The sequence below is a fragment of the Poecilia formosa genome, unplaced genomic scaffold (assembly GCF_000485575.1).
Source record: "Poecilia formosa unplaced genomic scaffold, Poecilia_formosa-5.1.2 Scaffold173, whole genome shotgun sequence".
NCBI classification, from domain to species: domain Eukaryota; kingdom Metazoa; phylum Chordata; class Actinopteri; order Cyprinodontiformes; family Poeciliidae; genus Poecilia; species Poecilia formosa.
Window position 1 is genome coordinate 100,063 of NW_006800112.1, and position 24,935 is coordinate 124,997.

Here is a 24,935-nt window from a genome sequence, read left to right on the forward strand (position 1 = left end):
ACACACACACACACACACACACACACACACACACACACACACACACACACACACACACACCCACACAGGCCCCGGACCCCTCCTTTTGCCTCCACTCCAAACCTTCACACGGCCCCGCTCGCCCCCTCTCTCACATCCAACATGTGTTTTCAGTCTCTGCAGCCACACTCTGTCACAAACATACACAATGTTGCATTTAAAAAAACAACAAAAAAAAACTCGACGTGGCGCTCAGTTTGCTTCCTTCTTCTCTGAAAAAATTCAATTTTGTGAACTGCAAATAATCTCTTCTCCAAACAGTCAAAATAAATCAAGAAATATGTCATTGCAGAGAGAACTTTGCAACCTTTCAACACATGCATTAAACTGGGATGCAACATTTTCAACTTTGCAATGAATACATTTTTTTTAACAAATCTTCTAATTGAATTCTTCTGAAAATTTGAAGTCCTGCATGAGCTTACCTTCTCCCAAAGATGACAAACACCCCCAAATTCATCATTTCAGCCTTTTTCTTGGTTTCCCACAACCACACACACACACACACACACACACACACACACTGAGAGGTGATGAGGATGGCTGAGGGAGTGAAAAGTTTCATCATTCTGCTGAGAGAAGAAGAGGAAGAAGCTCTGCAGCTGACCACAGACTGTCCCCAAGTCTGCCAGGATGGAGGGATGAAGGGGAGAAAAAGCTAACAGAGGAAGGGAGAAAGGAAGAGGGAGGAGCGCAGAGGCTCCCAGTGCACAGCCTGGAGCGGACCTCTGGTCATCTGGAGAGGGAGAGGAAAGACGCCAAGGCCTCCCAAAAATGTGAGAAAACATACAAAGAGGAGGAGGAGGAGGAAGGAGAGGAGGGGTTCACATACTGCACATGTGACATCACTGGATGTCTTCGTGTCTGTCCTGAAAACTCCTGCAGGACAGTCACCCCGATGTGTACCGAGAAAAACATGAGCGCTATAAGCCAAAGTCTGACTCTGATGTTTCACATTTAGTCCAAGATGTAATTAAAAACAGTCAGAGTGGATTTTCCTGTTTATCTCTACGGCTTCAGGCGTTTTACTGCGACGCTTCTGCAGCGTTTTGTGTTAAAACTGCATAATGTCACAGAAAAACTTGGGCTTTTCAGAATCGCAAAATCTCACTTGGAAACCTGATTTTCAGGTTTCCGTTTCAAGAGTCAGAACAGAATCTACTGTTACATAAATATCACTAACGTCAAGCTTTTTACTACTCGTTTAAATCACTCTTCACTAAGAGAGAGCAATTAAACAACTTCAGGGATTCTTAAACTCAGGAGTTTTGTCCACAAATGTTCAAAACTATGTAAGCTTAAAAATAAAAATAGACCTCTGGCTAATATTTGGGTATATTTCAGACGTTTTGAAGCTGTCAACAAACTCTGGCTCAGTATTTGACTACTTTTCCTGGCAGTGTTGGTGGAGATCATTTAAATTGGTTGGTACCAGCAGATTTCAGAAAGCCATATTTAAGACTTTTTAGGATCTTAAATGAAATGAAATTTAAGACAGAAAAAACACCATGTACTGGGCCTCAAACATAGTCCACAACTTCTCAGTTACGCTTTTGTCATTTTTACACCAATGGCAAACATTTATCAGATGCAGTCGGCATTTGCTGAACTTTTGCAACGAGACAAATTATTGGAATTAATAAAAATGGACATAAAAGTACAAACTGTGGAACTCGTGAGATTTTCACTTTTCAGATCTGTTTTTTTTTTTTCGTCTAAATGAACTCCAACAGCCAGTAGCATTGGCAGATGCTCCATCACAGGACGAGTCCTTGTCTGTTTTTTTTTTTCAGTAACACAGAAAGCCTTTTCTATCTTCGCCCTTGAAGTCTTTTTTTTTTCTTCGTCTCTTTGAAATTCCCTCTTCCTCCTCTGTCAGAGGCAAATGGGGCCCTGAGGCCGGAGGCACTGTGAGCTCATGAGAAAACCCTTCCTCACACACACTCAGTCCTCCTCTGTTCCCACAATCCCCTCACCGCACTCTGAACACACCCTGAACACACCTGAACACACCTTCATCACACCTTGATCACACCCTGAACACACCTTGATCACACCCTGAACACACCTTCATCACACCCTGAACACACCTTCATCACACCCTGAACACACCTTCATCACACCCTGAACACACCTTAATCACACCCTGAACACACCTTAATCACACCCTGAACACACCTTAATCACACTCTGACAGGTTTCAGACGAGTGACCATCATAAAGTCAAACAAAGTTAAAGAGGAAACTATCTTCAATCAGAAGCAGCAGTCTGAAGTGGTTTTGGTCATGAATAGGGTGAGGTCTGGTCACATCAATTTTCCTTCCCTATGTATTAAAATTATTATTAATAAAATGTGTAACACTTTATTTGAAGGGTTGTACATAGGACTGACATTACACTGTTATAAACATGTCATAACACCTGGTATGAACATGAAGGAGTCTGATGACTGGTGTGATGAAGTGTCATTCGGTAAATAATGAGGCTTTTAATGCAAAGTTGTACTAAAGTCCATTAAAAGTCTCAACTTTGCATTAAAAGTGTCATTATTTACCGAATGACAACCGTCATAATCCTTCAATAAGACGTCTTTATGTTCATAACCGGTGTTATGTCATGTTTATGACAGTATTATCTCAGTTTTATGCACACCCCTTCAAATAAAGTGTTACCATGAAAGGCCAGAAAACATTCAGCAGTAACCAGTTTTGTGTGAAGAAGTAAATCTCACTGTGGATTTCTGAAGGCAGCTACCCTTCGACAACTAAAAATATTGGTTGTAACTCTCGTCAAACTGAACAAGACGGTGTTTGACACTACAGGATTAGATTCACTAAGACAAATAAAAAAAATGATTAAAATTCCTGAATTAGCTTAGGTTGTTCTGGGTGTAGACGGGACTGTTTCAGACCTGGATCCGGTTCTTCTCTGTCACATCTTCCAGCTCTTCCAGTAAAATGTTTGATCTTCCTGTCTCTGTTGTTATTTTTACAGCTGATTGCGGGGCAGGCAGACAGTTAATTTAATCAGGGCAAATTGCAGTTTGCCGTGGGTTCCTGCAAATGGGTTTAATCTTACAGTTCTAATCAGCTAAGTGAGTCTTTATGAACCGTCTTTGCATGATTGTGGATGTAAAGCAGAATATAAGAAGGAAATAGTGGAGAGGATTCACAAAATGACCATTTTTAAATCACTCTGAACCAGCAGAGAGTTGTGGATCCTGCAGCACTTTAGTCAGGTCTTCAGCATTTAAAATAAATGAACTGGTGTTAATTTAGATCCAAACCACAGCAGCAGCAGCACAGAGGATCCTCACATTCAGTCAGACATACCTGACAAATAGCATGAAAACTTAAAAAAAAGAGGAGAAAATAGCAGAAAATGTGAAGATGTACCCAGAGGCTAAACGCTCCTGATCATTAAACCAATCCCTCATCTCTCCAAGCCTTTGAGCAAAAATCGTTTATCTTTATCTGCTGCGTTCAACACAGTTTAACCAAGTAAACACTGTTTAAGCCGACGATAACTACGTTAATTTGTTGCATTATTTTGTAAAACAAAGTGTTGAATAACTCAATCTCTCCTGCCAAATCCCAGCAGAGAGGCTTGTTGTGGAGGAACTCTCAGAAGTTCTAATGAGCTGCATTAAACATGAAGAAACTCGTTCCTCTGTAGACTGTTTTCCCAAAAACACATTTTCATTCTTATTCTCATGCTGAGATCTTCAGATGTTCTGTTTGGACCCAACAGGAGCCTAAAAGCAGCAGATATTCCTACGGCTGACAGTCCTTGTCAAATACCAGCTGAACACAAGCAGTTGTGGCACCGAGCTGCTGAAAGCTGGTTCAACTGTCTGCAGGTATCAATGATGCATGAGTTTTTATATCTAGGATTTAAGAAAATAAGTTTATCAAACATCAGTTTTCACTTGTGTGAACTCCACAGCAAGCAAAAAATAAATAAAAATAAAAATAAAAAACAACGTATGCCACCATTTTTTTCTTTTTCTGCCCTATTTCACTTGGCGCCGTGACCCAGTTGGTTTCTCTGTTGCGTCCACAAGGCGGTCATGCAGCGCTGCGGGGCCCGCACCGCTCCACAAACACAAACTCATCCCGCTTTGTTTGCTGCTCTTCCTGCTTCCCATCTGCATAAACAACACCGGATGGCTTCCATCCAGCGGACGAAGAGATGCAGCGAATCCCTCTGTCCACTCAGCTTCAGTGAGTAACTCCAGATTAAATTTCACTTTACCATTTGTGTGCTTTTAAAGTTTTTTTTTAAAAAAAAAACACAAGCCTTCATTTAATATTAACTGTATTGTGTTCTAATTCTTTTAAAAATAGATTTGCTCGTCTTTTCTCAGTTTTTATCCAAAGCTCATCATGCTTCCCACCTTGAACCCCATCTTGCCCTTCTTGCAGCAGAGGCACGCCAGCATGAGGAAGACGAAGGTGAAGAGACCCGAGAAGGAGATGGCCACCACAGCCAGAGAGGACGACCAGGAGAGCTCGCTCAGTGGAGCGCCATCTGCAGGACACAGAGAGCAAAGCACAATGTCAGCTGCTGAACTCAACACTGCGTGATAATCCGATAAGGTGCGTGTTGGAGCATGTTGTAATTTATATCAGCAGCAAGACCAAAAAGCATTAAAAACGGAGGGTTTTCTGTTGCCTTTTTGATGAATGTTCTGCTGTAGAGATGTTTGCATGTTTGATTTAAAACCTAGCATCTTGCTTGTGTTGGGAATGAAATACTCTGAGACAATATAGTCCTGCAGATTTTACTCACAGAACAATAAAGTCGAAAGTCGAATAAAAGCCCGGCCCCATAACGCAGGCAGCACATTTTCTGCTCCACCTCGCTTTTTCATTAAAGTTTTATTTAGGGGGCCCAGAAGTGATTTTCTTATAAATACATTTCTCTAAATTTCATCTGTTTCCCCCCCAAATAAAGTTCAGACTGAATACATTAGGAATTTATGAGGTTGTGAATAAAGTTTAAAGATATTTTTGTGTCACTGCGACACTGCAGTGGCCCAGAAACACACTTGCACTGTGAAACGTCGGCCTGAGAACATCCAGACCTTTACTTGAATTTAAACTTTTTAAGTATGATCTGCTAGGCTTTTTCATAAGAATCCAACAGACCTGACAGTGCAGCGCTGCATCGAGAGCATTCAAATGGCAACTGAAGGAGTCCCGGTTCAATGAGGAATGTTACATCGACTGAATGTTTGCAATATTTTTGCAAGAACTTTAAGGTTATTTCTATTTTTTATGAATGACAAGAAAGCAGAGTAGTAATTCATGAGCAACTTTAATTTTGAACTATGAAGCTGAAGTTAAGGAAATGATCACAGTAGAGGAGAAAACAGAAACAATAATTTACAACAAAGCAGAATCACAGAAACCATCGGAGATGTTGAACTGCCCCCCCCCCAAAAAAAAAATAAAATAAAATAAACAGAAAATATAAGAAAGAAATTCTCGACTAAGAATTAAACACATCGAAGGCCGTGATCCACAAAAATAGAGGTTCATTCAATTATGTCGACGCATCTTTGAGACAAATTATCTGCAGTTTATATAAATATTTTTTTTTAGAGATTTCAGGCTCACTTCCAGAGCACAAAGAATGAGCTGTTGTGACAGACAAGCTGTCCAGATGTAAGGCCAGCAGAGAGCAGCATAAAATCTAGAACAAGAGTTTTTGTCTAGTTTCTGGTGCAAATATCTTCACACACTCAAAACAAGACAAAACTAACTTATAAGTAACTTTCTTTTTTACAAGCTAGAGGAGCTTTTTTTAAAGTTATTATCCCTTCTTGTTCCACTGGCAGATTATTTCACTAATAAAAAGACATTTTTCCATGTAATAAGTGAAAAGAATTGGCAAAGAAAGTAGTATTTTCTCATATAAGATCCTATATTTTCCTCAAATGTATGTTAGTTTGTGTATTACTACATTGCAAGTGTGCCAATATATTTGTACTAAAACTAGACCAAAAATACTTAGTGAAATTTTGTGTTTTTACAAAACAAAAAGTGCAGAAGTGAAATGTATTTAAATATACAGAATATTGCTAGCTAATTTTCTGGCTGCATGGAAGATACTTGAAGGTTTAAGGAGACAAAATATAGAAAGAACAAAAATATGATTTAAGCTATATCTTCACAAACTGAGTAAATGTTGAAAATAGTAATTTAGCTGCGGCTTGACCAGTATTATGTGTTTTAGGATTTATCGAACCAAAAAATGCACTAAAAAAATGGTTTTTTTGGCTTTTTGCATCTTTATAAATATTGCATTTTGCTTTTAAAAAAAAAGTAGAATAACCCAGTGCGTTGTGTTTTAATTTACAGATGAAAGAATCTGCCTGCGATTTGACGGATGTGCAACGTTTCGTTTGCAGATGCATTCAGCAAAGTCTTCGGGGCAGCGCGCGTCGCTGGAAGAAAAACCAAGGAGCCCTGGAGTTAAATCCGAAGTGAGACATAGAGGTAAACAACATAAAAGTTTAATGCATTTAAGGAATCACATTTGTTCTCCCCGTCGAGCCGTTTCTATTGGACCGTTTCCCGTTTTCCATCCCATCGAGTCCCTTTGACCAAAACCATGAAGCAGGAAGCTCACCGCCGGGGAGACGGCTTCGAGCATCTCGTCCCGCCTCACCAGCAACCCGCTTGCAGCATCACTACAGCTTTCATTTCCCTCACTTTCCGACGGCTACCCGAAATGCAAATGGTTACCATGGAAACAGAAAGCCAAGCAGGATTGCTTTTAGCTGTAAATCTCTCACATCGATTCTGCCGACAGCCCTGCCACCCAGCTGCACACGCACGCACGCACGCACGCACACACACACACACACACACACACACACACACACACACACACACACACACTTGGTGCTGCTGATCCACTACATTCTGGTGCAACTTGCTCTCATGACTATCCAGCATTCAAGCTCTTAGTTTAATTGGAAAGAGAGTAAACACTGTTGTATAAAGAGGCTGCTTGGCACAAGTAAGAGGGAATTATAGTAGAGAAATAATAATAATAACAATGACAAAAACATGGTCATTTTAAATGAAACAAATGGTCAGATCTGGGCATTTTGAGATTTTATTTCACCTAGTGCTACTTTCACATTTGTGTCCTCCTTCTGCACTATAAAGTGCAACATGAAGCCGTGTGCAGCTCTATATGAGGAACTATCCGGAGCGCTGAAATGCTACATAAGGCCATTCAGATTTAATTACTCGTTTGTCAGGGGGATAATTATGGAGAGCCAAGGATATTCTTACCAAGTTGTGGTTTATGTAAAACTCCCACGCTTCCCACCTCACCCAGCAGCAGAAAACACAGCCTGACTGTGCGAGTACTATTAATATTTAAAGATGCAGCCGCGGTGCCTGTGCAGGAAAGCTTTTAAATCCTGGCACTACGTGAGTTTTTTGAGCAAATACAGGGGGCCCAGAGAAACGGCTAACAGAAACGCAGCCTCGCAAACGGGTTTCAGGATTTTAGACCGACATAAAGAAGCACATTTTGGTGAAGTGGAAGGAAAATGAAAATGAGAACAATTGCTTCGAGATTTTTAGTGATAAATCAAAAAGGCGAAGTCTACAAATAAAATAGAGGGCGATTTTTTAGAAGTCCCCTGTTTAGTCAAGAGAGTTGTGTGATTTAATCATGAACACAGCGGAAAGGTCAGGAAGAGGTTGCTGGGAAGATTAATGGAGCTGGAAGAAAACCTGTTATGGTGGCAAAAGACTTGAGACCGGGGCGGAGATTCACCTCAGCAGAACCACAACCCGAAACATCGGATGTTCAACCGATTCATTATATTGATTAATCAAATGTTGTGTTTTTGAAGATTTAATTTATGGAAAATCTGGATTTTTTTTTCCCTCCACCAATGCCCTTCTTCAGCCCAGAGTGACATTAACTCTCCCAAGACCTACCATCTTTTTTATTTTTTTTATTTATTTTTTTTTACAGCTTGAATGATTGAAATAAGAGCCAGTTTTTTAAAGATATTTTCTGTAATTTGTAAATTTTTCTTAAAGGAAAAGAGTTGGGGTGAAAAAAAACTGATTAAGATTGGAATTTTAGATTTAAAAAAAAATCTGATTTTATTTTAAGCCAGATTCAGCCAGTTCTAGGCTGAATACAAGCCACACTTTTCAGATCCTAATTTGTAAAAAAAAAAAGAGAGAGAGAGAGACACAGAGAGAGAGAGAGAGAAAATCCATTACCTACTAATTGTACACCTTGGTGTCACATAAAGTCTACTACATAATTTAATGAAGTTGTTTGCAAACAGCATCAAAGTGGCATAAAAATTTGACTTTGAATACTATACCTGATATTTTACAACACTTTGTTACCCTTTAATTTGATTATTTTTAAAGGTTTTTGTGGCTCTAGTGGCTTTTATTCAACAGTAGATTGACATGAATAAGGGAAGAAGGAGAGAATTGTTTTGGGAACTTAACCTCGTATATGACACATCTAAGCCATGTGGTTCTCCTCCACTTTATTTTATCTTTATTACTGAAGACAAAAGCACTTCACCACAGTGCAAGACGCTGCACCTCATACAGATTTCCTAAAAAATAATAATAATAATAATAATAATAATCTTGAGGTAAATATGCAATTTTAAGTCTTGTACCACTAGATTCCACTTAGTCATACACCTGTTCAAATGACATTTTCTATATTTTCTGCAGTCTGTACAACAAGGAGAGTAGAGGATAAAATCCTTTGCCTGGTTAAGATGGTTGCAGCAGTGACAGGAAAAAGGAAGGACATCAGTTTAAGGCTGATTTATTCAGATGAAGAGGCCACAGAGGTAAAGCAAACAGGTGCAGCAGAAAGCTGACGGCAGCAGTTCTTATTTGAAGACAGATAAAAAGGAAATGAAAGAAGGAAAATTAATGTGAGGAACTGGAGCAGTGGCACCAGAACAGCTCCGAGGCCCGACGCAACCCAAACAGTCATCAATGATCCAATAACCCACCAACAAATACCTCTCCACCGCATTTTCTCCTGCAGATATGGAAAATTCACGCGGCCGACTGCCAATTCAAATAAAACCGAGAAGATTCACCCATCTTAATGAGACAAAATCCAACGAGACAAATGCGTGTGCTGAAGGACACGCACTCAAACACACGACGCGTTTTTGGAGATGCTGCGTTCCCTCTGCCAGCGGTACGAGCGCCACGACACTTCTGGCCTCGAGCCATTTTGCGTCTCCCAAGGCAGAAAAAAGCTGGTGCACATGTCGACGACTGAAAAGAAGAAAATGGGGAGAGACAACAAGGGGTTGGAAGAATTCAAGAAAGCCCCAAAGAGCTCCGATCTCTGCAGCACTCGGAGCTGCGGCCGCTTCGCTTTCCGTGCAGGGGGAGTCCAAACTGAGGCGATCCGACAGGTTCACGTGTTTGTTCTGCTGGAGCAGGACGAGAAGAGGGATAAACAGTCGGTGGGGATTTCTGCAGCCTGATGAGAGCTCTGTCCTGTGTTTCTTCCTGAAAACGCCGTCCAGTGTGACTTTTTATGAGCTAAATATCTTCTTGTAAGGTCAAAAATGGACCCAAAGCTACACAGCAGTCAGGTTAGATTAGGTAAGGCTGGTAACCCGGAAACTTCATGTCACTGTCATCACAGACATGATTTAAGTGAAATCTGCAAAGGTCTACAGCATCTTGATAGTTAACGACCTTATATTTCATGTCATCTAGTCGCAAAAGAAATGAAAATGTCAACCTTCCTGTGAAAAAAACTCGACGTTTGCACTTTTTTATGGCAACTTAAGAAGCTTAAATGCTTGGAGTGCTTGACTTCGTTATATATAGCACTATAATGTGCTGTTTTCTATAGTTAAATGTAATCTATTGGATAAACCACTGGCTCTGTCTGCTGCAGAAAAGACTCACTTAAGATCCAAACTGTCCCTTTTACAGCATTTCAGAACAGCGCAGAAAACTCTTCCTACACATTTTTTTGTTATTTCTCAGACTGAAGAAAGTGATGATGAGAAACATTTTAATGGCTTTTGTCAGTTGCAAGTGATGCGATATTTAAAACTTATTTTGTTTTTTGCATGCGCTTTGTGATCTCGTTAACGCTTTGCTACAGAAATGCAGTTGATTAGGTAACAAGCTACAATGCAATGTTGAAATGCATGATGATGTTTTGGACAAAGATTTCTAGTGGAAACGGCGATGGATCTGGAAGAAAGTGTCCCTTCTGGGTGACGGAGATTTGATCTACATTTACAATTCGCATACATAAATAAAGGCTCATAAATCAGAGTTAGTACGTTTTACTGCTGCTGCTCTGTAGCTCAAGTCATGAAAACATCAAAGACGCACAAATTGCTGCCGCTGGCCTTGCGTGGAACAAACTGAGAAGTCATTTAAAATTTTAAAATCTTTTCAGGGCTGTTAGCTTTGTTTTTTTTTTAAAAATCTGTCGCTTTGAGTCAAATATGTCATGTTCTGTAGCTAATAACATCTGTAGCGTTCTGTCTCTGAAATGTCAGACTTGCCCTCTGAAGTTAAGTAAACTCTCCGGGACGGACAAAGAGGAAGAAGAGCTTCCTTTCGCCGTCGGCGGTAAGTGGATCACGCTTCTATGGGCTAAACGTTTTGTGTTTGAAATGTTCAAATGAAATCTGAAAAGTGAAAAGGTGGATTTCTAAAACCTGAAAGCGAGCGTGCTCTCATGTTTCTGACCCAGTGACGCACAACATGGCAGCGATGTTTTCTGAGGAACAGGAAGTCGGCTGTACTGGTTGAACTGGGCTAGTGCGTCAGTCCGTCATATCACGGGACAAAACGGACAGCAGCACAACCGTTTCGTCCACCTGGATCAGCCGAGCTCTTCAGACGCTACGTATCCTTCATGCAGCCGCAGCTCAGCGCAGACAGAAGTGAGAACTTCTGAAGGGCTGGACTGAATCCAGAGGAAGATTCTGTAAAGCGATCCCAATTAGGGATGAAGGAAGCCGAACAAGCCAAGAGGCTCATCTTAAAACGCGGCCCGGACAGGAGAGGTAACGTGATCGGCATCATGAAGCCGCTGAAAGGATGGAAAATATCTTTATAGCAGGAATCATTACAGTTACCGAGGCTTAAGGAGAAGAAATGAAAGGATTTCTGTTGGTTCGCAAACGTGAGGGTGAACAAGACAGAAACCACAAAGAGAATGCAAGAAAAGGATTTAAGTCAAGATGCAGATTTGGCTGATGGCAGCTTTAAAGGTCAGCCTCTTCCTCTCGTACTTCCAACTGAGGACAACTGAATCGGCTCACGTTGTTTCACACAGCTGGAAGTTGCTGCTTGTTACTTAATGAGCATCGAGAAGTAGGGAATATTTTACTAAAACCAAACTGGAAGGCATGGCCAAAAATTAGGAATCATGTTGAACACCAAGAGAAATATATTTTTTGAACCTTCACTGTGGGATTCTGGAGCAGGTAATGGCTTGACCCGTCCATCAGTCATCGCCGTGGGAACAAGTCCTGTGTCCCGAGGGACTGGCAAAGAAACAAACAGGTCGTCAGAAAACCGGGAGACGATTCACAGACGACAGGTTAGTTTTTATAGTTTTTAGCTCTGTGTCTCCGTCAGAAATATTACTGTATCGATCAAATCAAAGCAGCTTTATCCGTATTCTGCCAAATTCCATCAATGTGAAAAGACGTTCAGTGTTATTTAATTTCAAGAAACACTCGATGGAATGCAGAGGGAACTATTTATTAATATTTCAGCAGTTTTTTGCATGGGTTTTATCAATACATTCTGCCACAGCAGCTTTTTGAGGATATTTATGATCCTGATGTGGCCCAAAAAGAAAATGGTTAGGCCTGTCACCATAAAGTTTGATGGATGATAAATTGTCCCAGAACTTGCTGCGATAAAGGATAACATTGTTGTTTTAAGACTGTAACGGCAGTAATGGCATAAAAATGCAAGAACATATTCTCAAATATCAACAACCTTTAAACTCTAATGAACATTTAAACACTGGAACCAGGAGACATTTGGAAAGTCCAAGATAAATAATGAAAACTACAAATAAAATGAATTATGGAGTCTCTGTAAGCAAAATTGTCTTTTAAAAAAAGAGATGGAGAGTTGAGCCAGATTGAAAATCTGTATTGGTCAGTTTTTGGTAAAAGAGAGAGAGAGAAAAACGATGAATCAAGCAAATGAAAATGATTGAGTTTATTTTAATTTATCATGTGATTAACTGATTTATTGTTTAGTGTGACAGGCCTACCTGTGGTGTAGCATTTTTCTCTGCAGCAGTGCTGTGATTACTGTCAAAGACTTGGTGTGTTTTATACCTAAGCTCAGGTAATAAGTGGTCCAAAACAAAAAATAAATAAATAAATATTTTTTCTTAATTTTTTTCTTCATGTTGACATGCACACATACTTTAAGGCCTCGTGTGTGTGTGTGTGTGTGTGTGTGTGTGCGTGTGTGTGTGTGCGTGTGTGTGTGTGTGTGTCAGAAATTCAGCGTCAGAGTGGTCTGCAGGATCAGCAGACTATCCACACTTTGATTGTTACTTTGAACTAATGGAGTGGAAAAAGGCTGTGCAAGTGTCCTGGGTAAGTTTTACTGCTAAAGTAGTCCAGCTTTATCCCTTTACTCTTAAAAAAAATCCCTCTCCTGAATACAAAGTGAAAAAATAAGAAAATAAAAGACCTGGAGGCTGTAAACAGAAGATAAGGAACGGATACAATCGATACAAGCTCCTCGCTGCGATGTCTGCATGAGTGTATCTGTGCGCCAAAGCGGTGACAGAGATAAAGCTTCAGCTCTCACAGCCAACACAGACGCAACGTCACAAACGCTGGCAGAGGGCGGATAAATCATCGCTCCCGTCTCCGGCCCGCTGCTGCTGCTGCTGCTGCTGACACCACACTTTCCGCCGGGGACGGAGGCCGGGCATGACAACGAGAGGAGTCATCATTCCGGAAGAAATCACACAGATGCAGAATGTGATGGTGACAGGAGGGGAAACAGACGGACGAAGGTGGCTAATCCAGCGTGATTGGGTTCAAACAGCGCGTGAAATGGACAACGCCGACGGTCTGACGGTGAAGTGTCAGAGGTCAAAGTGCGAGGCGATCCGGTCGCTCGCAGGAACGACGGCGACGCTCACATTTCCGCGGACAAACAAACGACACCGACAGCAATCTGAATGTCAACACGACCGGAGGTTCACGAGCAGCTGCCGCGGCGACTGACTCACGCGGAGCCGGTAAAAAAAAAAAAAAAAAAGATGCAACGAATACATAAAAATCAGCTGGTTTCTATGGCGACGTCTTCCCTGAAATCCAGTTCAGACTCATTCAAATGCTCGCAGAGGCCGACCCAGGAAGAAAAGAAAAACAACTGAATGAAGACAATCAAGTATTTTCCCCTCACTCAAAGGCTGAACAAAAAAATACAGATGAAATGTTTTTATGAACACTTCCAGGAGGCGTAATTACCACTCTGAAGGTTTTTTATTATTATTATTATTTTCGCTGCAGAAAATTGGCCTCAGTCTCTGAACAATAAGTGAGTCAAAGCCAAAATAGTACGTTTGTCTTTCGTTCCTTTCTTTTCTTCCCCGCAAATCACTGTAAGACATTAGAAATTAGTTTGTGAAGCCCTTTTGCTCTAAATAAGTCCTTAAATAAATGTAACTTTTTTTGATTAATACATCTGTGATTGCACACAATAAATTGGACTGATAGAATAATTCTTGTTAGAAGGAACTTACAGAACCATGTCCTGTATCTAAGTGTGTGAAAATGAAGAGAAATAAGTGGAACCTGTGGTTTTTTTAATAAATCACAGTGGGCATTTTAGGATCCATGGCAAGATAATAATAAAAAAAACATCACACCTGGTAACATCGATTTAACAGATGACAAGTTGTGATTAATTTTGACAGCTTAAACCGCAGTAAATAAAAAAAAAACAACTAAAGTTTATATTTTCTGACAGCTCTTCTTCAATACACAGTTTATTTTTCCTAATGGGAAATAAACTCCTTCCAAAGAAATGCTTTTTTTTTTCAACAAATGTTAATGCTCCACTGATGCCTTTTTCTGCAGAAACAGTTTCACCTCAGATATTTGTGTGTTTGTTGAAGCTGCAAATTCAAAGGTGATAAAGAGGCAGTGTTACGTAAAATCGACTGCTTTGAGCCTTACGGCATGTTCTAAAGTTATTCCCTCATTGAAAACAAACCTGCAGTGTTGCCTTGATTCTAACATGAGAAATACTGTAATCACTCAGCTCCTTCAGACTAGCAGCAGCAATTAGCAAACATCTGGTGGAACTTCGCATCAGCTGAGCTCATTTTATGAGCCACTTTTCAGAGTACAAACGTTTTTAAAGGGTTAATAGAGGAGCGACGATGACTTTCTGAAGGTGGAGTTTAACAAAGAGCAGAAGATTTTAAAGAGACAGAGGCCCAATTTTAAGCCGTTAAATCACAAAGTCAAATGTCTTTAAAGTCACATTTGATATTTGTAGCATTTTTTTTATAACAACTGAAGATAACACAGTTACTTTATTGTGCTATAGCGAGGCTGGAAAATGCATAATAGTGCCCCTTAAATCCAATAAATATTCCATCTATTCAGATTATACAAAAAAAGACCAAAAAACTTCTTGAGCAGATCAAAAGATTAGATAAACAAAATAAACCTTTTCATGTCAAAAAAAAACAACAACTTACATTTTGTCAGTTTTCCATAGATTCCTCACAATCATGCCATTTTACTTTCACCTCTCCTCTAAATGTCTTCACCTTTCTCTTCTATTTCGCAGCTCTCCTCATCCTGCTGCTCTTTAGCGGCTACAGTGTGGATGCTGCACTAAACGATGCTGAGCATTAGTGACTCATGTGGGAGTTGGGCCTTCCCTGCTTGCTGCATCAGGCGGCCCACGTAGAGGAAACTAAATTACACAGGAAGCTGGGATCCTGAGCTCCCAACATGGAGCGGGGCAGGAACATGGGTCCCTGGAGTCGCCGTGTTTTCCACGCTGTTTGACAGCAGAAATGAAAGAGAGGGGGCGGCGGGGTGGAGGTATACCCTCGTCTGCCCCAACAAAGGCTTGGCTCTTACTAAAGTCCAACTCCCCCCCTGAGGCTGGGTTTCGACCCCTCCATCGGCTCACCTGCACCGTCTAGCACAGACTACACTTTATCTCTGTCCAACTGAGTTTCACCTTCTTTTCCTAAAATGCTCCCTCCCCTTTCACAGTTCACCTAGTTTCTCTTTCACTCTTTCCCAGCGGGATGGTAAAGGTTTGAACGAGCTCCACCTTAAAAGCAGTGGGTTGGATGCTCTGTGCTGCGTCCAACCGTAACTTTCTGATTGATAGACTGGAAAGATTGGAGTGTTTTGGTACCGAGGTAATCTGCTTCAGAACACCCAGATTAAGTTGTGTTATTAAAGAAATCTGAAAAAGCAAAGATCATCAGTGGGGTTCCTCAAGGCTGTACTTTCAGGCCACCCTCGTTTATCATCTATATGCTCCCATTGTGGCACTACAGTATCATTTGCGACACACGTGCTGATGACATACGGCTCTATGTTTCCGTGTCACTGCATGACCACGGTCCCTTACAGTCACTGAGTTAAGTGTGTTTTTAATATCAATAAATGAATGGATCAGAATGTCCTCAAAACTTATGCAGGTAAAACAAAAGTCACAGTTTTTGGTGTCAAAATCCAAGGTTAGAAGTTGGCACTCAAACAGACGCTGAATGAGAAAGCGAGGAATCCGAGGCACCATCTTTTAAAACATTGGTGAAATGAAGTTTCCCTTGTCAAAACCAGACAGAAAAACTGGTGCATGCATCTGTCTTTACTAGACTTTGGAAAACAAACAGAAAATACCAATCATGCAGCTGTAGCTCATCTGAAATGCTGATGTGATGAACTTTGGTCAGCACATCAAGGTTTAGCTCAAAGCTGTTAGCAATCCTCTGCCATTTTTCTCTTTCGATGCCCGACTTGTTGCTCATCACGTGAGCTTCAGTTTACTCTTTAATATTTAAACCAAAGCTGTGGAGTGCATCTGACTGTGTGTGACAACGCAGTGATCTCTGTGTGCGCGTGTGATCCGTTAAAAGGTCAAAACACAAAGAGAAGCAGCAGCGCGATCTGTTCCCTCTGACCTCCCATCACATAGAAAAACATAAAGGGCACTTGCTTTGTTTGTACTCTCCTTTTATTCTCATCCTGAAATGGCTTTTCTCCTGGGACGATGTGATTTTATGGTATGAACGCATGCAAGTGGGTTTGTTTCTGTGCTTTTGTTCTCTGAGATTAGGAGCGCTTAATAATTCAAAAACAAACTATTAAGATTGGGAAAAAAAGATTTTATACGGTTGTTGCTTATTGAAGCCAAAATTGCAAAGCTGCACTTGGAAAAGGGAATCTTAGTAGCTTGTTGGTTTTCAAATGCAGGTGTGCTCAACATCAGATATCAGGAACGGACTTGTAGAAGCAACTGGTTCTGCTCATCGTCCTTCACAGGGATCGTCAAGTCATTTTAACGCTTTCAGAACTACATCGCTCCACACAGAGGATCATTATTCACATCTTTATTCATCTACTGTTTACGCCTTGTGCAGAATGTCCATGTTTCTCTTCCCCACAATCTGCCCAACAAAGCACCTTTCAGGTCATGTAGCGACCAAGATAATGACAACGGCCGTAAAAAACTTTATTGATGCTTTTTAGTATTTTACTATATATTCAAATATTAACCAATTTTGTGAGTTATGAATGAAATAAATGTTACACCAAGTTTAACTTCTTTCCCAACAGCTACACAAACTGGATCATGGAAATTATGAAGCAATGTGGAAAAGAGAAGTCTGAAGTTCTTCAACCAGAAAACAAAGGCTGAGTTCCTCTGGCTGAAGGTTTTTGAATCGTGGGGTGTGTTTGGTTTTCACACAAACAGCTTTTCCAGTTTGACCTCATCTCTGTGAAGCAGTTTGAACAGATTTAGAATCAGGTGCAGGCCAGATCGTTTTTAATATGTACCGAGATGTAAAATCCTTTAATTGTAAGAGGGTGTGTTTTGCTTTTCTCATTAGAACAGTGATGATTGTAAATGTGTGTACATCTTTAAACATCCATAATTTGTCACGGCTCAGTCTGATATTTAAACTCTCATGGCATCAGGACTTTACCCGTGAAGGAACTCAAGTTTCAATAAAGGAAATCTACTGTAAACGGCCTAAATCATCTGCAATAATGCAGGTAATTGTCCCTAAAATTCCCAAGAAAATTGGGATGGATCACCTTTTGAGTCCCTATTAGCGTTTCTGCGGCATCATCACATTTGTCACAGCGGGAGGCAGCTCATCCAAACCCCTTTTCTAGATCTTGTAATATGCAGCGAGCAGCTTCACTGAGCAGAGTAATTGTCAAGATGTCAACTAGAGAATATCACTCAGTGTGTGTGTTTGCAGAGAAAGCTTGGCATTTACCACGTCCGTGAAGCTGCAGCAGCAACACACACACACACACACACACACACACATATACACGCACACACACAAAAGGGGATTGTGGTCCTCTGAAGCTTGCAGCTCGTGTGTTGCTGCAGCGAAGCGTGAAAACATAACAAGAGCTCGTGTAGGTGCAGCACCATTAAGCGTGCACGTTTAGATTGCATTAAAGTGGAAGAACAGGGAAAAGGCCTGATGACGCCGCGTAACACAGACCAGAGGAAGATATGCAAGACGGCGCACCTGAGTAAACCTGGCAGAACGAAGCGGAAAGCCGTCCTGCTGTTTGAGGTTTTATCTGGATGAATCATCTCAGCTGCTGAGTCTTAATGACTTGGAAAACACATACCACCACAGATCAGACGGCGGAGCTGGTTACGCTTCACTCTCTGCTCTGGCCCGCCTCTCCGTCGCCCCTCTTCTCCCTGTTCTCACCCCCCTCAGACTCTGAGTGCAGCTGAATCTTTACAGTCAGCTGGATCAGAACAAATCTCTCCGTTGCTGCCGGCTCTCAGCGCACACGCTCAGATACATCACATCTCGGATATCAAGCGAGAGAGACGTTGCGTAACACTCTTCTCGCACTCTTCGTCGTCATTAGCGGGGCTATAATGTAAAGCATCGTGTGGCACTACAGATAGAGCCGCTCGGAGGCTGCAGCCATCGTTAAAAACAAAAAGAACGGCTGTTGATTGTTAGAGTGAACCCCCATTAATGAGGACATCCAGATAATCAGAACCTGTACCTCTGTAGCTCGTGGTGCAGCGCTTATGAGCTCTGACTTTAATCTCACAGCTCAGTCAACAGTAGAAACAGTTAATGAACTTATGTTACAAGCTTATCGCATACAGAGGAGTGGGAGATAGAATTAGAATTGAATCGCGATATTTTGTGGTACTATTCTGATAACGATAAAAATGGAGAAAATATATGACAGATTTTGTTTGTTTTTAAGATCATTACTTAAATTTAGTGAGATAATGATCATTCAAAATTCCTATCATGATGAGAAGTTTTTCTGGATAATTGTTAATATGATAAAAGCCCACCACTGCAAGCATCTCTTGAAAATTATTGGACTTTTGTACTGCAGATGATATCTGATAAATAGGAGAGACTTGGAGGCATGAATTTATCTAACAACAGGGGAAAAAATGGGTTTATATAAATACAAAGTTCAGTTTTAAATAACATTTGAATTCAGTTTACAAGACCATAATCTTCTTCACTATTGAAGTTGAACATTGAACTTGAATCGTGTCATGCTGCAATTCAAGGTCTCATAATGTAAACCAGCAAAGCAACAGTTTTAGTCTTTACTTGAATAGTTTTGCTTTCTTTTCAGTAACTGTTTTTTTTTACGCCAAATATACTATTTAAACAAAAAATTAAGAGGAAAGAGGCCACAGAGATGTATAAATAAGACCCGACTTGAGTTCACTTCATAGAAACCAGCTGAAAGGAAAAGCTGTTGGTGTTGCTTTGATGCTGTTCAGTCTTTAGCATTGAGAGCACGCTGCATCTCAGCGCGATCTGCAGGATGTTTGGTTTCAGACGAGAGGACTCTTCAGAAAGCAAAAGACAGCTGAGAGAAAAATCAGCGGCTGCCCTCTGCCATCGCTGCTAGATGTGGCCGACACTCGTTAGATGTGCACATCGAAAACATTCTCAGAGTCTCATCTCACCCTCAACATGACCTTCTCCACCTTCCACCCTCTGCTAAGTGCTGCAGGTCACCAGGCGCCTTCGCCGCAGACGAGAGAAAGCAGTTTCTGCTTCTGAGCCATTAGACTGAACAGGAAGAACTCTCTCTCTCTTTTTTAACACTGAATTTCTTCTCATTTTTTTTAAAAGCACATTTATACGACTTGCAGCTGAAACCAGATACATGCACCATGCAAAAAAGAAAACAAAAAACATTTTTCTCATGGTCTGATTTAGGCCAGTTAGGATTTCATGTCATAAGCACAAAAATTGTGAAAACTATTTGTTAGGAAGCATGGAGACGTGGGACGACTCCTGAACAATGTCGACGATCGGCTGCTACCGTGTGAGTGTGTCTTCTGTGGCAGCCATTTTGTCTTACGGCTAAAGAGGAAGCAAACCTCCAATGCAGCAATTTTACAGGATGTGAGGTGTTAAATGCAAGAGGAGTTTGATTGGTTGATGATGTGTAGAAAGTCAAAGTGTTAAAGTGAATCATAAAATGGCTTGTGTATATGTATGCATGGCATGTTTGCTTCATATTTCATTACTAAAATAACTGTGAATGTTGCCGTTATCTACAAAAAAGTTAAGCTGTTTAGTTTTTTCTGCTGATGTGATTGGCCAATTTGAATTGAGAAGGCAGCGAATGAAAGTAGGCGAGACTTGCAACGGTCGCCATTTTGAAACCTGCTGCTTTGTACAATGACTGGAAGACAAACCAACATCTTTCTGGTGATCAGTCAAGTCTGATATACATACACTCCTTACTATTTGGTACAACTGCTTTTTAAACTGCATGACTTCATTTTTGGTGTCCTTTTACAACTGTTTCACAATAGTTTACTTGAATTTTGGCTCATTCTTCTCGGCTAAACTGGTGTAACTGGTTTCTATAGAATTAGGATCTGGTTTTTGAGTCTTCTAAAACACAAAAATACTTGTTCATAACTCACTTATCACTAATTTACCTGCTGGCTTTAAGTCATTGTCCATTTGGAAAACCAATTTGGGTCAAACCTTTAACTTCTAGGCTGATGTCTCGATATGTTGCCTCAACATTTTCACATATTGAAGCGCACCGGTTCCTCCTGTCGCAAAGTCTCCACAACATGATGCTATAATTCCTGCTGTTAAGGAATTGTTAAGGCTTACAAGCTTCCTTGTCTTTACTCCAAATGTAATGGTGGTGATCATTGCCACACACTTAAAGTTTACCTATAGTTTTACTAACCACAAGATGATAACAAGAGGTCTTTGTCTCTGACTTCATCACTACATGGTATTCAACTTTTGTTCTGGAGTAGATTCACATATTTCTCACCAAAACTCCCTCATGCAGAACCTATCTCCTTCCTCGACATGCCCATGTTTTTTTTATATTCCTGTATGATTGTTTGAAAAGTTGGGAAAAAAAAAAAAAAAAAAAAAAAAACAGCAGTCCTAGAAGAACATAGAAAAGAGGCGCTATTTCGTCGTGTCTCCTTTGCATTTTCAATTAAACTTTTAACTGAATTTGAATAACAAAAATTTGATCACCTTGTGAGAAAACGGTTTAATTAGGTTTCATATTAGGTTTAACCTAAGGCGATCGAAAACGTGAAGGATAATCAGCGGCCTGACCCGCAGATGATGCTAAACCCGTCTGCAAAATGACCCTTGATGAAAAGGAAAGCCCAATTAGCTTCTATCTCGCTGCCGGTCGTTACAATCATTATCACAGACATTAAAAAGACCGGCGCGCATCATCCTGACCACCAGCCCAACGCGCTCCTGTGCGGCGGCGTTTTTCCTGAACGTCGCGCATAAAAGCAGCTTTTAACTAATCAAGTGTTTTCTCTCCAAAAACAGAGAAAGAGAGAGAGAGAGAGAGAGAGAGAGAGAGAGAGAGAGAGAGAGGAGCGGCTCTTCACCGTCCTTTCTAACCATTAATGAGAGATGCTGGCCACGTTTCTGATACACTTCCACCTTGATTATGCGCGATCACAGGGCGCGGCGGACGCCATCTAAAGTGGCCCCCAACCCCTGCGCTGCGCCCGCTTCAATCTCCGGTTGCCATGGCGACTCTTTTTAGTATATGAGCCTGCCTGATTTCAGTGTGCGGCTACGTGTGAGGTGGCTTTATGCTTGAGGACGTTGTGTCTGAAGCGCTTCCAGCTGAAAAAGAATAAAACATATATTTTAAAAAGTACATGGTTTTAGTTGTTGCCGTTCGGAACAGGGATGACAACATGATGGACCGGCAGCTTTCTGCAGCTGGGATCTGGTGACATGATCATGAGCAGGGAAGTGGGTGCATGCTGTGCCTAATGGATGAGGTAAATGTCTCCTCCATGCAGCACAACATCTACCGAAAATAGCTTCCTTTTATGTTCACATGAAGACTTCATGGTTCTCTCTTACGTAACCAGTGCCTGAACTGGGACAGCGTTCACTGCTGGGTGGAATTCCTGCAGATACCGGTGGCTGTCGGATGTGAGGAGGTTTCGGTGTTTTGATCAGGGCATGCATAGTTTAGGACAAACATTGATTGAGGAAAGTTATCTGTTAGTTTGATCCAAAAGTAAATAAACATGACTTTTTTTTTTAATTGGATCTGTATTTAAATTAAACAGTGTATCCCATTGAGATTTTAGATCACATTTTGCAAGAGAGAAACGTTTTGATAAAAATGAATAAATGGATCACGTAAAAGTTTGCTTAGGAGAAAAGCTTGCAGAAAAACAATATTATTTAAAGACGGTTTCTGTTTCAGTTTTGAAGCTGCAGCTCAGCACTGTATGCAAAAATTATTGTTATTTTTTCTCCTGCACCTTTTAGGTTTTCTATTTTTTAGACGCAAGTTCATGTCTCTTTAGAAGAAGAGCTCTCAAAACTCTGCTCCTTGAGTGTGTGTGTGTGTGTCTGTGTGTGTGTGCGTGTGTTACTTTTTCTGTTTATATTTATTCTGAAAATGAAAACTGTGCTCTTCTTGACTGTAACCTTGTCCCTTTTTTCAACATTTAGTCCTCTTTATGACACTTATTTTCTCTCTTGCACGAGTCTGGGTTTAATTTCTCTCCTCTATTTTCAGTCTTTCTGTGCTCATTTAAGTTTAAATCTTGCAAGAACATCGACTTCGGTTTACATGGTGTGAAAAACCTGCTGGTTCATTTATTACCTCTCATTTGGTCCTTGCCTTTAACTGCAAGTTTCTGAAGACAGGTTTTAATGTAGTACAGGAACTTCAATCTGATGCCATATTAAAAAGAATAATTGGGACGCATATGGTGTTTGAAGGGTGTGTCAAGAACGCAGTGGGCTCTTCGCTGAAGGCGTGATTTGAGAAAGCATAAAAACCTCTAGAATTAAAATGAAACCCTATGGATTCAGAGTGAAATGTCAATGTAATTTACATATTTAGAGTAAGTACTTCAGCCAACATGGTCAATTAATCTCAAAAGATGAGGGTATACCGAGGTTTTGTATGGGGGTTGAGAAATATAAATATGCGTCATGTAAATAAAACTAAGATGTGTGTTGCCGTGTGGCCGCAGCTCCAACAGCATCTGACTCGACTCACTGGTCGACCCGACCAGCGTTCTGAATATTGCATGAGTTCATACGATCAAAAGCAAGAAAGGGCGATCTTCTGAGACCAGAAACTGGAGCAAACATTCCCAGACAACGTGAAAACACTTACACACACCCACACACACACCAACGACCCAGATGACCACTTTTAGAGCAATTCATTCTTGCTCACACAACACGCAAGCCCGGTGACAGCAGCGCAGCAACAGTTATGGGGTGTGTAGAGAATGCAGAAGGGAAAAAGAAAACAAAAACAAAACAAAAAAACATCACCACCCGTCACTCACGGCAACATGCAGCGGCTTCACGTGCAGCATCCGCGCCTCACGTGGGAACTACAATGGAGCGCATTAAAAAGAAATCCGTTATCCTCTCGCTCAGGCCTTGATTGCTCAAAGTGGTCTTTAATGGTGTGAGAAGCGTTGCCATGGGGACGGGCTGATGGAGGATGGGGATGTGTTATTTTCTACCGATGCGCGCGTCGGTTTTGTGAGGGTGTGTGGGCGGTCAGTGGGGTCAGCCGCCACGCAGGGCGAACAAGCGTCCACGTGGAAATCTTCAGGTGGGATAAAGCGGCACGAGTCCGTGTTGTTCTGTGGGTTTTATAAAAGGAGTCAAAAGCGTTTTTAACCTCTCTGATGTTTACTTGAAGGCAGGCGACGCCAGATTTTATTTTTTTTGTAAACAAACCCTAACAATTTACTTCAGAACATCTACAGACAACTTGATTACTCAACAGCTTATCCCAACCTAAAATCTTAGTGTTGATTAAAATAGACATAACTCTGTTTTTATTACATTATATAGAGGTGGTTTCACAATAACTGGCTCAATACAAAAGACCGGAGCTGTAAAAGTTTGGGATAATAGCCTTAGGTATTTTAAACAAAGCCAGCTGCAGGTTTTTCAGAAATTACATTGATGACCTTCAGCACTAAAACACACCAGAGGTCTTTTACTCTCTGACTTTCAGGGACTTCAACAAAGAGATCACTCCTACTGATCTCTGATCTTACTGATCTCTTTGTTGTAGTTTTTAAATAATACAGCCATTCTTCAAAGTGGGAAAGACAAGAAACCATGCTGTTTTAATAACCCAGAGGTGTGTTGATCTCCAGAGTTTGAAAATACTTGACTGTATGAATCCTGTTTGGATGTTTTTATCATCTGAAAGAGAGTAAAAATTGAGGGGGGCGGGGGGGCTTGACAATGAAAACGACATTTTAAAGCAGACGCCTCCACAGTAACTGACTTCTTTCCAGAGATCGTTTGTCCTCGTTTCATCTGGTATCATGTATTGTCTAACTTCGGTCCTCAGGGGTCAGTTTTTATAGCAGTCTGTGCTCCAACTCAGCTGACTCAAATGCTCAAACTACATCCTCAGCATGTCAGCGTTCAGCAGAGGTTCTGCTGACGTGTCATCATTGTATTCAGGTGTTAAACCAGGGAAAAAACTAGAAAAACTAGAACTTACAGGACGCTCATTTTGGACGCCACTGATTTAAACAATCCTTATAAACAACTGACAGTTTCTTTTCTCTGAAACTAATCACTCATTAAGTTTTGTCCTGCAGGAAGAGGCTCCTTCTGTAGTTTATCATTTCAAGGCAATGAGGCAGAGAGCTTCCATCCTAAATGAACTGGGCCAGTTTTCTCTTATTATTAAGATGATATCTTATGAGACTATGACTGCCAGGACTGAAATGACGCTTTGTGTTGTTAAAAATGTTCAACTTGAAGCGTCACAGCAGAAAAGCTGTTAGTGCAGAAGGATATTTGCAGATGCATTAGCCTTTTGTTTTACCTCTTCGCCAATAACGTGTGGCACTGTGCTGGGAGGAAACTGAGGAGGACGGCAGGTGATGTGCTGAGCTCGTCTTTTTCCACCTCGTATGAAACTGTCATTTAATATTTTTATTTGATATTGAAATGTTTAAAGGTTATTATGTTAAGTCGACTTTTTTGAGCTTTACGCCATGCTATGTCATTCCCTCATCAAAAACAGACCTGGAGTTTTGCTTTGATTCTTTCATTCATGTTTGAGAAATCCTTTACT

General features: G+C 40.9%; 1 protein-coding gene and 1 long non-coding RNA gene across 4 annotated transcripts in view; one reads left to right on the forward strand and one right to left on the reverse strand.

Moving 5' to 3' along the window:
• The window catches only part of LOC103147037 (uncharacterized), a 6,770-nt gene extending 2,283 nt beyond the window's left edge, over positions 1–4,487 (forward strand). The window contains exons 2-4 of the long non-coding RNA XR_477218.2: positions 3,791–3,899; positions 4,079–4,263; positions 4,407–4,487. This is a non-coding gene — a long non-coding RNA (uncharacterized LOC103147037). The remainder of the gene's footprint in view (positions 1–3,790; positions 3,900–4,078; positions 4,264–4,406) is intronic.
• The window catches only part of aatkb (apoptosis-associated tyrosine kinase b), a 60,118-nt gene that overhangs the window by 19,674 nt on the left and 15,509 nt on the right, over positions 1–24,935 (reverse strand). For 2 of the 3 annotated variants that reach the window (XM_016678052.1, XM_007565183.2), the window contains exon 2: positions 4,437–4,570. In XM_016678052.1, the coding sequence (XP_016533538.1) occupies positions 4,437–4,481 (45 nt within the window). In that variant the 5' untranslated portion in view covers positions 4,482–4,570. Of the gene's footprint in view, positions 1–464; positions 750–4,436; positions 4,571–24,935 lie in introns of those variants that run through there. The other variant, XM_016678050.1, reaches the window with a different exon arrangement.